Genomic DNA, 16,711 nt, shown 5'->3' with positions numbered 1-16,711 from the left:
TATGGTGTTCCTAATAATCCTTTAGGTGAGTGTGTGTATATATATATATATATATATATATATATATATATATATATATATAGAAAAAAATTAAAAATATTTTTTTTCTCTGCTTCCTCTGATTACTCACCTATGATGATTTTAATGTTCCTCTTAAATGAAAACTGTCTATTATAGTAGATGTGATATTGTATTGTGACGTAACTGAGACAAAAAAAATAAAAAAATGGCTTCAGAAGGAACCACTCAGAAAAAATAAAAGTCTGCAAAATCAGATTTAAAACATAACAGAAAACAGGCACCACTGTTGCAGCATAAGTGTAAATTTTAATCTTGTTCTTAATGAGTATTTTTGTCTTGACAGAAAAATAACTGGCCCATGCACAAGTTGGAGTGTCATGCAATGTGTGTGTTTGGGAAGAACTGGTGTCCATCGGAGACAGTGCGACTGGTGGCCAGAATCCTTGCCAGACAGGTGAGATACCAACAGTTTAAGCTCACTATCTTGAGAAGTGCTGAGTGTGTGACGGTTGTTTACTGATACAGAGAGACCAGCGAGAGAGAGGCCCATCTGAAAATCTGCTCTTACTGCGGGATATGGAAGCCCGTAAGTACCACAACACATTCAGCATATCTAACAAAGAGGCTTAGTTTAGTATAGAACACAGTATGGTTCAACTCACTACTGTGTGCACTGCACACTTTACACTGCCTAAATGTTTATGATGCTACATTGTTATCACATGGCCTCATCAAGTCACATGTGAGTGATGTCCAGATATCATCTTAGAAATAAGTAAATTTAGTTATTTTTATTTTTGATACATTTTGTGTAAAAATGTCTTAACTTTTTGCTGTGAGTGAATGAGCTGTTAATCTAATACATTTCAACAAATGTATTAGATCCCATGCAAATGGAAATTTGTGTTCCGTAAACTATACACTGCAGAAATAATAAGAGTAATATATATCAATACACACTGTAAATACTCTTAAATGAAGAGGACAGTTTGGACTGCTGAGAGGATTATTGGTTGCCCCCTGCCCCCCCTTCAAGGACTTTACACTTTCAGATTGAGGAAAAAGGCTGTAAAAATCACTCTGGATCCCACTCACCCAGCCCACTACCTTTTTGAACTGTTGCCTTCTGGCTGATGCTTCAGAGCTCTGAGCACCAGAACCTTCAGGCACAGGAACAGTTTTTTCCCTCAGGCTATCCATCTCATAAACAGTTAAAGCTGCCCCATTGAGCAATAATTATATGCAAAACACATTTTAATCTATTTATATTATCCAACATATATCCTCTTCTGCCATTACATACAATATGAAGGTGTGGGTCTGTGTGTATGTACGTATATGTATAATAATTTTTTTTATTATTATCTATGTCTTGCTGCTGTTTTTGTGTTGTTTTCTTAATTGTTGTGCACTGGAAGCTCCTGTCACCCAGACAAATTCCTTGTATGTGTAAGCATACTTGGCAATAAAGCTGATTCTGATTCTAAAACTCTTAAAAAAGTGAGCTATAAAATAAGTTTTATTGTAGTGTGGACATAAGAAATTGCACTGCAAGAAAATCATATTATTAATAAGTATCTTTGTCTTGTTTTCCAGTTAAAAATATATAAACATCCTTAAAATAAGATACATTTCCCTGCAAGTTTAAACAATATTCGTGTTTGAGTACATTCAGACATTTTATTTTTATTTTATATGGGTAAAATATGAAACTTTAGGAGGTGAAAACAAATATTTACTATTAAATGGAGATTTGGGGATTTACCCTAGAATTTTTTTAACATTTAAAAACAGAATGGACATTTTAACCATAGAATGGATAAATTTAAAAAAAAATTTATAGCACAATTTGCTGGCATGTCTTTGGACGAATCAGCATGACAGAAATATGTGTTATTGCAATGTCTCCACTATGGTTTGCTATCAATAAAATAATTTTCTTTGCTCTAATGATGTCACTACGTCACAATTCTATTCTCAATAAATAGGGGAAGAGATGGTCCTGCTGTCATAGCGAAGTAAGAGTAAAAAAGCATAGGAATCAGGTTCCAAGGTAAAGAAAAAAAATATTCAGATCTATCAATGCCTGACTGTTTCCCCATGTTATGACAATTCATGTATATGATATTTAGAAATAATGTCATTTTATTTTGGTATGGGTAAAAAGAGGCTGGAGTTTAAAAGTCTTAGGAGTTTTGAGAGCATATTTTATCATCCAAAATAATTTATTTGGAGCTATAGCTTATAATCAGTTCATGCATATGGTATTTGTAATTAACATTATATTATCTTAAAAAATAGAGTGGATTAAGTTTAGAGTTTTAAGAGCTTTGAGAGCATTTTAACATCCACATTTGTTTAATGTCTACTCAATGTCAACTCGATCTGGTGATGAACATGTTAGAAGTTATTTAAATATAGAGTCTAATTAATACAATTTAGAGCAATCAATTCACATATATGACAGTTGTTATAAATATTTGATAAGACATGGAAAATAAAGTGGTTGGAGCCACTGCACTATATGGCATCAACTGAATGCGCATCTCATCACTGCATCAGGTGCGTAAATAGCTTTGCTGTAATGAGAGCAATCTAGTTTTGTTCTTGGAGCTGCTGTTGTTTTAAAAACTTTGATGCTAACAATATCCAGCCCAACAGCCTCTGATGTTAGAGGTTTGAATTATACTTCATTTGACTGTGCGCTCACACACAGGTGGTTGTTGCATGCACTAACATTATCCAGCCCAACAGTCTCTGACATTAGCAGTTCATGTTTTGAGGCCAGCAAGCTTTTGGCTGTTGGTGGAATATGGACATAAAGCCCAAAGTATACTTTGTTTTTGATGTGAATGATTAGCATCTGCGTACAGTCGAACAGTAGCCTTTCAAAGTACATTTCATTTGACTGTGCGTGCATACACATGTGGTTGGTGAATGCATGCTATGACACTTAAGCAATAAGGAATGGAAAGCCATGTTATATTGTGAATATAGTCATGGCTGGAGGGCGTTGTTAGGCATGATGCGTGAAGCAGCGTTCAACCTCTTCAGCTGTGAGTATTATGTACAGCCTTGATTGTTTTTATAAAACTATTACTGTTGTAGTCAGCGTTGTGTGTTAGATTGAAATTTAGTAGACACTGTACATCCGTGGTTGGGTCAACTCATGATTTATTATACCTGATGAAATAAAAAATAAAGCCAGTTTTTAAAATCTGTGTGAGTTCGCCCTTTGTAAATTTCTCTCCCATTTTGGCAACATTAGCTCCAAAAGGGCAGGGGTAAGAGACATTGAAGAGATGTTAATAAAAAAGAGTGACTATTTGTACCTCAATAGACAAACTGCATTGCAAGAGTTGCTGCAGTGGCGCTGGGACTAACGGCAGTGCCTTTTTGACCCGGGTTCGATCCTGCGTTTGTCGCCTTCTTTTTCCTATTCTGTTTCCTCTCTCCACTCTTAATATTTTCTTTAATGCTACTTATAATAATATATAAAAATTAATATAAATGTAGTTTTACCATAGTAATATTGTAATAACCATGTTTTTTTGTTGTTGCCATAAACCATAGATTTGATGCAATTAACAATGGTGTTACAACAGTAATGTTATTAATATAGTAAACATGTTTATTTTTTGTGGTTACAATTTTTTTATAAAGTCAAGTAATTTATATGTGTATAGTGCTTTTCACAACACACATAATTTCAAAGCAGATTTACAGAAAATCATGCTTTAACAGAAAATAAAGCAGTTATATCTGTAATGTATGAGTCATCATTGTGCATTTTGATCCAAATTTTATTTTAAATTGTTTCTTAAAAGAAATAATTAAGTAAATTAGTAAATAATTATTGTATTTAGAACCCCAGTGAGCAAGCCTTAGGCAACTGTGTCAAGGAACACAAAACTCCATAAGAAGTTGGTTACATTTACATTTACATTTATTCATTTGGCAGACGCTTTTATCCAAAGCGACTTACAAAAGAGGAAATCATAAGCGAATCATCTTAAGGAGACAGTGGTACGAAAAGCGCCATACTACAAAGTTTCACTATCATCAGAATAGTATACAAAACAGATTTAAGTGCAACAAGAAATGTAAATATATATATTTAAAAAAAGTTTTTTATTATTTTTTTATTTTTTATTGACCGGTTAAGTGCTTTTGGAAAAGATGTGTTTTTAGCCGTTTTTTGAAGATAGAGAGTGAGTTAGCTTCCCAGATTGAGTTGGGAAGGTCATTCCACCACCGTGGTATGATGAAACTGAAAGTCCGGGAAAGTGTTTTGGTGCCTCTTTGTTTTGGTTAGACAAGGCGACGTTCCTTAGCCGACCGCAGGCTTCTGGTGGGAACGTAGCTCTGCATAAATGTTTTTAGGTATGCTGGAGCAGACCCAGTGACTGTTTTGTATGACAGCATCAGGGCCTTGAATTTAGTATGTGCATGAACCGGCAGCCAGTGGAGAGAGACAAAGAGTGGTGTAACATGTGCTCTCTTAGGTTCATTAAAGACCAGACGTGATGCTGCATTTGTCGTGGAATATCGCGATGAATCTCTCTAAGTTGTAAGAAAACTCTCGGAGTCTTGAGTTCCAGATGCCAAAATTGTAGTTTATTGAACACCAACAAACATGAGACCGGCCAGCTGTCCGTTCTGACTGTCTTAGTCCAAAACCTCCTCTTCTATACAGTTTGTTATCTGGCATTACCTCATTTCTGTGCCCCTTTGTTATTTTTGTAACCAATGGATACTATTTGCCACCATTATCTCACAGAGCCTTTTGATATCTTTTTACTGGTAGAAACTTGGCTTTAGTCTATCTTCAAGGTCCTTAGTCTCATTATTTTGTTACAGCTGGGTGCTCTTTGTGGCCTCTGCAGCATCAACACTTTTAGTAACCTCATATGCTCTCTCCTGGGTCACACAAAGGCCAGGAAACTCATATAAGTATTTTGATATATAAGAAACATACTAGAATATTGAAAAATATACTATACATTCTGGATCATTTGGAGAGGTCTAATAGCACATGCAGGAAGGCCTGCAACGAGAGCGTTACAGTAGTCCAGTCTAGTTATGACAAGTGACTGAACGAGCAGTTGTGTGGCATGTACAGAGAGGAAGGGTCTTATCTTCCTGATATTGTAGAGTGTAAATCTACATGATCTTGCAGTCGTTGAGATGTGGTCTGTGAAATTTAGCTCATCATCAATAGTTACCCCTAGATTTCTGACCATTTTGGAAAGCGAAACTGTAGTTGGCCCAGTTGCACGGTGATGTTGTGTTCAACAGCAGGGTTGGCTGGAAAGACAAGGAGGCTGAGATGTCTGCCAGACAGGTTTTGTTTTTGGCACCATTGTGAGTACACTCTAGAGACTCTAGAGTGTACTCACAATGAACTTCATGTGAGTACACTCATGAACTTTGATATGGTCAAAGTTCATGACCATATCTGCGAGTTTTTTATGCATTGCATTGCTGCCAGACAATTGGATGATTAGATAATTGCATGAATAAGTAGGTGTAAAAGTGTTCCTAATAAAGTGCTTAGTTAGTGTATGTATTCCATTTTAAGAGTGTAGACTATCATTAGACCAACGTTCAGGTAGTGGCACATGAAGTATCCCATGTCTTACGGTTGGAGTTGGCATCACTTCATCCTCTGTGAAGTCAATAGAAACAAATAGAATAATATTAGCATAGAGTCCATTTGCTTTAAAGCAGATTTATTTAATATGATAAGTGTTTCCAGTTCGGGCATCAGAAACAGAGAGTATGCATTGAAACTTAGCAATAATAAAAACTTCTTAACTTCAAATGAACTTCTTAGTGGAAGAATGCTGGTCTACAAATATTGGAAATGTGTTTTTCAAAGGACAGAGTGATATCAAATATAACCCCTAAATTCTTCACTGTAGAAAACAACGTAACAGTACATCCATCGAGAGTCAAATTATATTTTACCTGCTTATTTTTAGAGGTTTATGGTCCATTAATTAGTACCTTTGTTTTGAGTAGAAAGAAATTTCTATACATCCAATCTTTGATGTCATTGATACACTGTGCTTATTTGGTGAAATTGTTACATTTTGTAGAGTTTCGAAGAAATATAAAGTTGGATTTCATCAGCATAACAATGAAAACTAATTCCACAATTCCTGATAATGTCTCCCAGGGGAAGCAAATAGAAGGAGAAAAGCAGAGGCCCTAAAACGGATCCCTGTGGCACTCCATACTTAACTATAGTTTGATCTGACAATACCTCGTTTTCACGGACAAAGTGATAGTGTTCAGATAAATAGGACCTAAACCAAGCCTGTCCACAAATGCCAACATAATTCTCAAGCCTGTCCTGGAGAATGTTGTGATCTGTGGTGTCAAAGGCAGCACTAGAAGAGAAATGCAGCCACGATCAGATGATAAATGCAAGTCATTTCTAAGCAAGTCGAAGAAGCGACACTAGGGGTCTTTCTTGAGAGCCTTTCGCATCTCTGATCTATGAGAAAATGCCAATGAGAAATTGGCAGACAGAATTTGCATGTCCCGTCCCCAGACATACGGGTATAAAGGGAGGGAAATGCGTCTGTTTCATTCAGAAATTTTCTTCGGAGCCGATCGGTTGTGTATGCAGCAAGCTGCGAGTCACAGTCGAGTCACAGTTTCCTCCCATCTCTGAGTGATTGCTGTTGGATCTACGGCGCATATCAGCGGCTTTCTCCTTCCCTGCACAGTAGTGCAGCTTGCCCCTGGGCGCTTCGACAGCACAGTTAAAAGAGTTATTTCTCTTAAAGAGTTGTTTTGTCTAAAAGAGCAAATACACAGCGGCGTTGAACGTCCTTTTCAGGATATGTTTTTATAAAGATGCCCTTCCGCCTATATGTAGTTCCTGGATGCGGTAGAGTGCTCTCCTCTCCTGACGGCCACAGGCGCTGCCTCGTGTGTCTGGGCAGCGATCACACCGAGCGCTCACACGCGTTTGTGGATGGCTCATGTTTTCACTTCGAGAATATGACCATGGCAACGTTGTGGACACGGCTTTCCTTCCTCAAAAGCAACGCCACTCCAGCCACCCCCCACGTCGCTCCATCTTCCCATGGGATTGAGGATGACCCGGCTGGCAATGGAGGTGATTTGGGGATGGCAGCAGTCTCGGTTTTGCCGGGTATGCCCCCACGAACAACCCGCCCCCTGGCACGCTCGTTGACTTCCGTCCAGGCTTGAGGCAACAGCAGCTCGCCTCACAGCCAGCCCGCCTATCCTCTTGAGCCCCCCGAGCTGGATGAGCTCGCCGCTGCATCGTAGAGTGGTCCGGCTTCTGACGCGGATGACTCGACTGGGCTGCCGCCTTCGGGCCAGCACGCCCAGTTTGAGGCTGACACCGAGATGTCCGACGTGCTTGCCCGGTCCACCGTCAGCTTGGGGCTGGACTGGAACCCTCCATCCTCCCCACAGCCTTCGCGGCTGGATGATTGGTTCCTCATGTCTGTGTGCCGCTCACAGCCGCACCCCACCCCGGTTCCTTTCTTACCGGAAGTGCATGATGAGCTGGCGAGTTCGTGGAGGACACCCTTCTCCACCCGTCAGCGTGCCTCTCGCTCATCCACTCTCACTACCCTTGACGGCGTAGAGGCCCACGGGTACACGGTGGACAGAGTGGTTGTGATCCACCTATGCCTCGAGAACGCCGCCACCTGGCGGGGTCGCCCTGTGCTCCCCTCCAAGGCCTGTAGGATGACGTCTTCACTGATCTCCAAAGCCTACAGTGCCACAGGACAGGCCGCTTCTGCCCTGTATGCCATGGTCCTCCTGCAAGTCCACCAGGCCAAGGCACTTAAAGATCTGCACTTGGGTAGTCCTGATCACGACGTGCTGCAGGAACTGCGCTCAGCGACCGACCTCGCCCTCAGGGCCACGAAGGTCACAGCGCGGTCAATTGGGCAGACGATGGCTACTCTCGTGGTTCAGGAACGTCATCTGTGGCTGAACATGGTCGAGATGCGCGAAGTGGACAAAACACACTTCCTCAACGCACCTGTCTCCCAGTTCGGCCTTTTCGGCGTCACCGTCGATGTCTTCGACCACCAGTTCTCAGCTGTGAAGAAGCAGATGGAGGCCATATCTCAAATCATGCCCCACTGCAAATCTGCCAGCACGGGCCACGTTCCGTCTGCTCGCAGAGGGCGTCCTCCTGCGGCTTTGTAAAAATGCGCAGCTCCGCCTCAACCCGGGCCCTGCGTCGAGCGCCCCACAGGAAGTGCGGTATATGGCGAAGATGCCAAATCCCTGCATGTGGAAATCGTGACTCTCGTACTCAAAGACATGATAGAGCCTGTCCCTCCAACCGAGATGAAGAAGGGTTTCTACAGCCCTTACTTCATCATACCCAATAAAGGCAGTGGCTTATGACCGATCTTGGACTTGCAAGTTTTCAACCGGGCCTTGCACAAACTGCCGTTCAATGCGTCCGCATTCTCAACTACCTCGACGACTGGATCACCCTGGCCAACTCCCGAGAGTTACTGTGCGCCCACAGGGACCAGGTGCTCAGGCACCTCAGCCGTTTAGGGCTTCAGGTCAACTGGGAAAAGAGCAAGCTCACCCCGGTTCAGAGCATCTCTTATCTCGGCATGGAGTTAGACTCAGTCTCAATGTCTGCGCGCCTCACCAACGAGCGCACGCAGTCAGTGCTGAAATGCCTCGGTGCGTTCAGGCCAGGCACAGTGGTCCCTTTAAAACTTTTCCAGAGGCTCCTGGGGCATATGGCGTCCTCTGCGGCGGTCACGCCGCTCGGGTTGATGCATATGATACCGCTTCAGCACTGGCTCCAGACTCGAGTCCCAAGACGAACATGGCGCGCGGCACACACGTGTGGTTATCACCCCGCCTGCCGCCAAACGTTCAAACCCTGGACAGGCCTCTGCTTTCTACGGACAGGTGTCCCCTTGCAGCAGGTGTCCCGACACGTCCTGGTCACCACAGATGCCTCCAAATTGGGTTGGGGCGGTGTGCGCAAATCACAAGTAAGATTTAAGAACTTAGTAAAATACTGTATTCTATCAGGGGCATGACCAGGCACGGATTTAGAAAGCAGAGGCCCCTGGGCACAAAATCTTGGAGACCCAGTGGGGCACAAAATCTTGGAAAATCGAACTAGCTTCCCACAGTTACCACAATTTTATCTAAAGAGCTGACTTCGGAAAAACAGCTGATTGTTGAGCACCTCGTTTTCTCTTTCTCACTGTCTCTCCCCTTCACCGAGAAACAGATGATCAACGATCTTCTCTGCAGTGAACTGACGGAAAAAGACGAATGATATAGGATACTGTTAAAATATTATGTGAAATATTACGTGAAAGTACCCTGAACTAGAGAATGACTCCCACATATTATGCATTGATAAGCCTAGACCGCATATCTGGTCATAAAAATGAAGAGTCAACATTAATACAACAACGTTACATGATTTATAAAGCAACTTATCATATGGGGACAGAGGGGTGGTGAAATGCGGGTGCTGGACTCTAGCCAACCATGTTGAAAATGTGATTGACAGTTTATCTTGTATGTGTTGGCTATTGAATTTACTGAGCAAAAGAGGCCTGCTATATTTCCAAGCAGGTCCCGTTTAGTACATACAGGTGGTATTTGGACGGGAAGTCTGCCTTTGTAATCTGAGATTAAATCATTGATTCGTGTCTGTAGCCATGCATACGTTTTTTATCATTATTGCAATGTTTTAAATAAGCAGATAATATATTTGAAATGTAGTATGTTACATGGGTCATAACCAAATTTACATCATGCAGTAGAGTTTTGTTGTATTTCCCTTAATATTTCCACCAGGAGGAATGGGGTAAAGCTTCGAGCCTTGTTTTGGCTTGCTATACCTACAGGTGGTTACATTGAAACAATGATTTACAATCTATGAGCAGTTGTGTGGATCAGTGAAATTGTACATGCTATGTTTGCATTTTCCCACACAATAAGTTCCTTCCTTTAGGCTAGTCCAAACAAAGGCATTTGGTTTGTTGTCTAAGGGTTTGTATAGTGTTAGTTTGAATTGGTATTCTGTGTAGCTAATGTGTGTGGTGTTTATTGTTTCTGTGTGGGTGCTATAAAAACTATATGTAGCAGGTTCCAAATTGTTGATAAAATAACATTTTTGGGTCTATGCCGTCATTGATCTTTTCATTTAGTGTGCTCATCCCACCTTCTTTGGCCCCTGGATATAATATGTCCATGCCACCCGGGTGTGAATGTGCCTTGCTTCACAATGACACGCACGATTATCATGTCACCTTCAGTAAATTTCACTTCAGAGGTTGGATTGAACTATGCATCATTAATCAGGTCTGACTGTTGCTGTTTCAAGGTGGCTTGTGTATGTAACATTTCCAGCCTTTCTTGTAATTTTTTCAACACAGTCTGCTGAGATGTGAGCACAAGGGTTCCCAGGTCTGCTGGGGGTGATTTCTGGGTCTATGGGGAGCTTCATGACTCTTCCAGTCATCCGCTTGAATGGGCCCATGGCTTTGGACGGGATTGCTCTCAAGACTGTCAGAACAGTAGACAACGTGTCAGTCCACCTGTTTTTATGCTACATGATCTGTTTTGATATGTTCTCTTTGATGGTGCGAGTCACACACTCAACCATTCCAGAGCGTTGTGGCCTGTATGGAACATGACATTTTTGCTTGATTTTCAGCATTTTGCATATGTGTTCATTTTCTGCCCAGCGACGTGTGTTCCTTGATCTGATTGCACTGTTATTGTGAGTGGGAATTTCTTCAACCCATTTAGAGAATTTGTCAATTATCACTAGGCAATAGCGATACCCCTCTTTGGAACTGGATAGTGGATCAATAAAATCTAGCTGTAATAATTCCCAAGGTCCTTTTGGTGGGTCTTGTCTGCAGAGTTTAGTTCGATCAGATCTACCTTTGTTGATGGTGGCACATATGATGTATGTATTGCACCATCTTTCAATGTCTGATGCCATTCTGGGCCACCAGAAATTCTGTTGTATCAGCTGTTGTGTATTGGGAGCTGATACGTGTGCATAATCGTGGTATAGTTTTATCACTAGTTTCTGGAGGGCCTCTGGAAAAACGTTTATCCCATCTCTTAAAATCATGCCATCTGTGACATTGATTCATTGATCCTGCTTTAATTGCAGTGCAAGCTCTCCATCAGAGATTCACAGTTCCTGTTGATACTGTTTTTAGTCGATGGGACTAGCCTGAACCACACTCACAACAGGTGCAATTAGCATATTGGGCTGCCATTCATCCCCTTTTATAGCTGCTAATTTTGCTAGCTTGTCAACAATGTTGTTATTTGGTTCATGTTCGTCTGGATTTTTGTTAATGTGCGCACGCACTTTAACGACTGAGATCAGGGAATCATGTGCTTTGATCGCTTGCCAGATTGAGGTGACTATATTGAAATATTTTATAGGCGTTCTGGTGGATGTAAGACATTTGCATAATTGACACTGAGCCATGAAATCATGCACTACACCGAATGCATATCAGCTATCAGTAAACACACACAGCAGTTTGTGATGAGTTCTGCTTCTTGTGCAGACATGTTTGCGGGTAATTTGAGTAACAATTGGTCAGCATCTGAATTGGGAGGATTATGAGTCCACACTGCACACCCTGTATGGAACTGACCATCTTGCCAATACTGGGAGCCATCAATGTACACTTGAGTCTGGTTTGGGAGTGTTTGGTCATGAACCAGTCCCTGTGTTTCTGGTTTTGCTTGGTATGTGTGTGGGTGGCCCTCCACATCCCCCAATAGATTCGGTAAAATACGAATGTTAACCGTGGTTACATTGCTTGCTTGTATGTCTGCCAACCATCTTGCTAATCGTTGTGATGATACCCCTTTAATTCGGCCCTGCAGCAACATTTGCACTGGCATGTGCATTGTATGCACAACAACAGGTTGAAAGCCTACAATAGGTTCCGTTGTGGTTAACATCCAATGAACCGCCAGCACATGCTGCGTGAATCCCTGTTCGACAGAAGATTTATTTTGGCTGTAATAGGCAATCGGATACAATTTCTCTCCATGCTCTTGAGCTAGCACACAGCTTAGCATATTTTCATGAGCATCTACCTGCATATGAAATGATTTTGATGGGTTGAGCGGGCGCAGCGCACAAGTTTTGTTTTAAACTTATAAAAGCTTGTTCATGCTCTTCTGTCCATTCTAGAACGTTGGAAGGCTTTGTTTTTCCTTTTACGAGCGAGTACAACTGTGCGGTGGTGTTTGCAAAATGAGGAATAAAATCTCTTAAATAGTTTGCTGTTCCTAGAACTTTTTGTAATGCATTCAGTGTATGCGGTCGGGGCAGTTCAGCTATGCATTTCTGCCTATAATCTGTTAGCGCACGATGACTTTTCATAATTGTGTAACCCAAATATTGCACTTCTCGCTGCGTGATTTGAGCTTTCTCTTTGTTCAGTTTAAAGCCTGTTTTACCAAGCGTCAAAAACACCTAGTCAACATGTTCATCGATTAACCCCACTGTTGAAATAAGTGTGTCGCCAACATAGTGGATTACGTTGCCTGGACCTAACAGCAGGTTGAGTGTGTCTTCCACTGCCCTGTGAAAAATGGCAGGACTGTTGTGGAGGCCCTGTGGCATTCGTTCCCATGTGTACTGTATTTTTTTTTTACAGTAAAAGCTCATTTCTACTGATCTTTGCGTCCCACTTTAATTGACCAAAATCAGTTTTTAATGTTGAGTACAGTAAAACACGATGCTTTTGTTGAAATGTGGGAAAGCGAATTTGACAGGTTTGCCACTATGGCTGTAGCCTTGGGCAATACCTTGTTGAGATGTTGGTAAGCAATACAATGGAGAGTTTGTTGTTGAACTACATTGTCGAACCACCCCCCCCGGATTCAGTTGTTTTCACTATTTCATGAACAGCAGCTTCTGCCTCTGATTTGATGCAGTATTGTTTGGGGGGGGGGGTCCCCTTCAATGCACACAACAAAGTCGATGAGGCCACAATCATGTTCATGATTAGCCGAAATGCTGCTGTGTTATGTTGCTATCAGTAACACAATGTGGAGCGGTGGTGGTGTAGTGGGCTAAAGCACATAACTGTTAATTAGAAGGTCGCTGGCTCGATCCCCACGGCCACCACCATTGTGTCCTTGAGCAAGGCACTTAACTCCAGGTGCTCCAGGGGGATTGTCCCTGTAATAAGTGCACTGTATGTCGCTTTGTATAAAAGCATCTGCCAAATGCATAAATGTAAATGTAAATCAGTAGTGTGTCACTGATGCCTTTGATTCTAATCGTTTCGTTGTTTAGGGGTAGCGTGATATCTGTGCAGGAACGTGTTGCACCGATAAGTATCAATAAGTATGTTGGCTAATCAGCCTCCTATATTAGCCCTTATTTTGATTCAGTTTCCACTCTTGATTATGCTCCCTAACGCTATGGAGGCCACGCACCCCTATGGGAAATTTGAGAATTGTTTCAACAGTTCAGCATCATTACTGAAGCGCGTGTATTTGTTGTTCCCTTTCCCTTATCTGGCAGACACTCATCACGGGATTGGGTTTCTTACAGAAATGACAGTACATTTTATTTTGTGGTTTTAATTTAAACTTGCCTGTGCTTTTTCCTTATGTTATACAGTGTGCCGATGTGACGGTACAGGGTTTAGTTTTCCATCTATTCTCTATATTTGATCCCCAATCTACTACTGCTCTAAAGGTGTTTTCAGCAGGATCTATAACATTCATCAAAGCCTTCTGGACTGGGGTGCCTGCATGATTTTTTAGGAGTTGTAATAATACATCATGGTCACGGCTTGCATTTTCTAGACATGAGTGCTCCTTATACATTACCCATAAACGTTCAGCATATGCTTCGAATGTTTCATTACTTGCTTGTTTGATTCCTAAGATTTTGTCCCAATCAGCATGGGTTGGCCCCTCATATCTAGTAATGCTTGCCTTAGTCGCGCATAGATATTTTCGTCAGTTTCATTGTTAATTCTGTTTAGTATAGTTTCAGATTTAATTTCAGGGGTTAATTTTGGTTTCAACTCTTCAGGGATTGTGAGGAGTATTATTTGCCATATGTCTCTGATTTCCAGTTTATACACTGTGGCTTGCAACATCAGTGTTTCCCAGTATGGTTGAATGGGCCCCTTCTTGGCATCATCCCTATGACTTGTTTATGCCTAGAGCATTCCTCACATGTTAATGGGCGGCTCATTGTAGTAATTTCGTAGTTTAAGTTCATCATAGTTTTATGTACAGTGACTTTAACTGACTTTTTTGGTTTATCGTCCTTATTGGGCTTCGCTGACTCTGCTCGTCAAACCTTTGATCGGGAGCTCGGTTACGAGATTCTCTCCATGGTCCTCACACTAGCGCGGCTGCATCATCATCATCGCTATAATTTTAAGCCTCTAACTCAAATGCTTCATCCAGTGCTGCTTGCTTGACTGCAGCTACTGGGAATCCTGCAGTATCACAGCAATCTTCAAGAACAGATATGTCATTATTGCTGGTTTGGAGTTTCTTTTGGAGCTGGTCAATTTTTTTCCCCATCGCCTCGCTCATGCAAAAGCATTTATCTGTGCGCTTAAGGTCATTAACATTCGCAATCTTTCAATATCTTTAATGCTCGTTATAGTTTGTTCATTTTCTGCAATGGTTTTTAGGTCATTGCAACGAAGTGGGTAAAGCATAGCAATGGGAATCTTTTTGTTTTTACTTTTAGATTCCAATTTTTGGCCCTCAGCAGAATACCAGGATATTATTTCATTATTGTCCCAGTTGAAATCTACTCCCTTGTCAGTTAGGGGAACAAGGAGGTCTTTTAATTGCAAGGTCACGGTTTCCATAATCTCCTTGTCTATGCTGCCGCTATAATTTCCTTGGAAAGCCATGTTTTACCTCTAATTCTTCAGCCCCACCAGATTTCTACAGTCTACAAAATGTGTCTATATGGGGTGCGTCTGTGCTTTCCCTCAACATTTCTAAAAGGCAAAAAGAATGGACTTACCACAGCAGCTGGAGACAGGAAGGAGAAGTTCAAACCATATGTCCTGTGTGGAATGGAACTTTCGGCATTTCACCAGAGAAATCATTATTACATGCACAGCAGAGAAGCTTATTGTCCCAGAATGCTGTTACTCACTTACCAGTCTGGTGAGGAGAGTGATGCAGAGCAAAGACAAGAGACCACTGGGAAATTAATTAATGACAGAACTTGGGATACTCATCATAGGGCAGCAGGGGATTCAGGAAAGTTTCTGAGACTGGAAGAATAGCAGGGGGCAAATGCAGGGGGCACTGATGCTTCTGTGGCAGGTGATGCTGGTGGTTGGGCAATCTGGAGCTGCTGCATTTGGTTGGGGAGTTCCACAATCTGGGCTGCCATTTCCTCCATCGCCCGATTAGAGGAAGTAATGAGCTCCTGTGATGACAATAAAAGTGTTCCTTGTTGCATCAGGACAGCCCCTAAATTTGCCTCACCCACCGGGTCCATAATGGCCAGATTGTAGTGTGAAGAGATGAAAAGGGCGGACCCAAAAACTATAGAGATGATAGAAGTAAACTTTTTTGAAAATACCAATCAGAAGAACGAACAGGGCAACAAAGGTGATGAGAATAACTCCAGTGGAGGACTGGGGAGCAGCAAAGGCAATGGATGTGACTGCAGCTGAAGCCAGAGGAGTGATGCAGGTGGGGCAGAGGGGAGTGCTGATGGTGAAGAGTCCCAGAGAGCCACCAACGATGACAGATAAACGTTGAAGAATGGGCTGACAAGCGGAACAAAGGACGGTGGTGAGCTGGAGGAGAGAGGAACCAAACAGGGCAGAAAGAGATATAAATATGGAATCAGGAAGCAGGGGAGCAGGAACACAGAGCTGAACCAGTCTGGAGAGAAGAGGGTGAAGATCTGCTGACCGGAAAGAGGATGAATGTTTGAGGTGGCCTGAGAAAAACAAAGCCAAACACACTCCGATCCACTGGAACAGAGACAGTTAAACTGCTTGGCAGAATGGCACAAGATAATCTGGCACAAGACAGCAACGGCAATGGGCAAGTTATATAGGGAGAAAAAGTAATTAGCTAACAAGCACATTGGATAAGCTGATAGGAACACCGATTAAGGTGTTTACATTCCATGATAAAATATTATAATTTGATGAACGTTTTATGAATTCTTTTGATTAATTACCTTTTTCATTTAAAAAAAATTATAAATCTTTGAAATTAGGAATTTAGAATTATTTTTATGAAAACAGAATTAAAAAAAAAAATTAATAAGGTCCTATTTTATGCTATGCTTATATTGAAGTATTGAATATTGAATTTTGCTAATTGAAACTTGTGACCAAAGTGGTGATTTGAGTAAAAACAAAATTATATCCTGTAGACCAGTTTTTCTCAACTGGTGGGTCGCAGGTCTAGTCTTACTGGGTCGCGGACATGCTAATTCTGTCTGCCAATTTCTCATTGGCCTTTTCTCATAGATCAGAGATGCAAAAGGCTCTCAAGAGAGACCCCTAGTGTCGCTTCTTCGACACGATGTCAAAGTAAGTGACAGGCGGGGAACTGTGACAGCTGTGAAGTCATGTTAAAAAAAAAAACAATATGGCAGTGGCCTCAACACTTGAAGGTAGTGAACCCATAT

The 16,711-nt window shown here is 41.7% G+C and overlaps 1 protein-coding gene across 2 annotated transcripts in view; it reads left to right on the top strand.

Annotated features, from left to right (window-relative positions):
• Window positions 1-16,711, top strand: part of smyd2b (SET and MYND domain containing 2b) — a 94,151-nt gene that overhangs the window by 56,460 nt on the left and 20,980 nt on the right. For both annotated transcript variants that reach the window (XM_052098622.1, XM_052098624.1), the window contains 2 exons: window positions 365-475; window positions 547-607. In XM_052098622.1, coding sequence (XP_051954582.1) covers window positions 365-475; window positions 547-607 — 172 coding nt within the window. The remainder of the gene's footprint in view (window positions 1-364; window positions 476-546; window positions 608-16,711) is intronic.

This window comes from Xyrauchen texanus, chromosome 30 (genome assembly GCF_025860055.1).
Source record: "Xyrauchen texanus isolate HMW12.3.18 chromosome 30, RBS_HiC_50CHRs, whole genome shotgun sequence".
NCBI classification, from domain to species: Eukaryota; Metazoa; Chordata; class Actinopteri; order Cypriniformes; family Catostomidae; genus Xyrauchen; species Xyrauchen texanus.
This window is presented reverse-complemented; position numbering and strand designations above follow the sequence as displayed.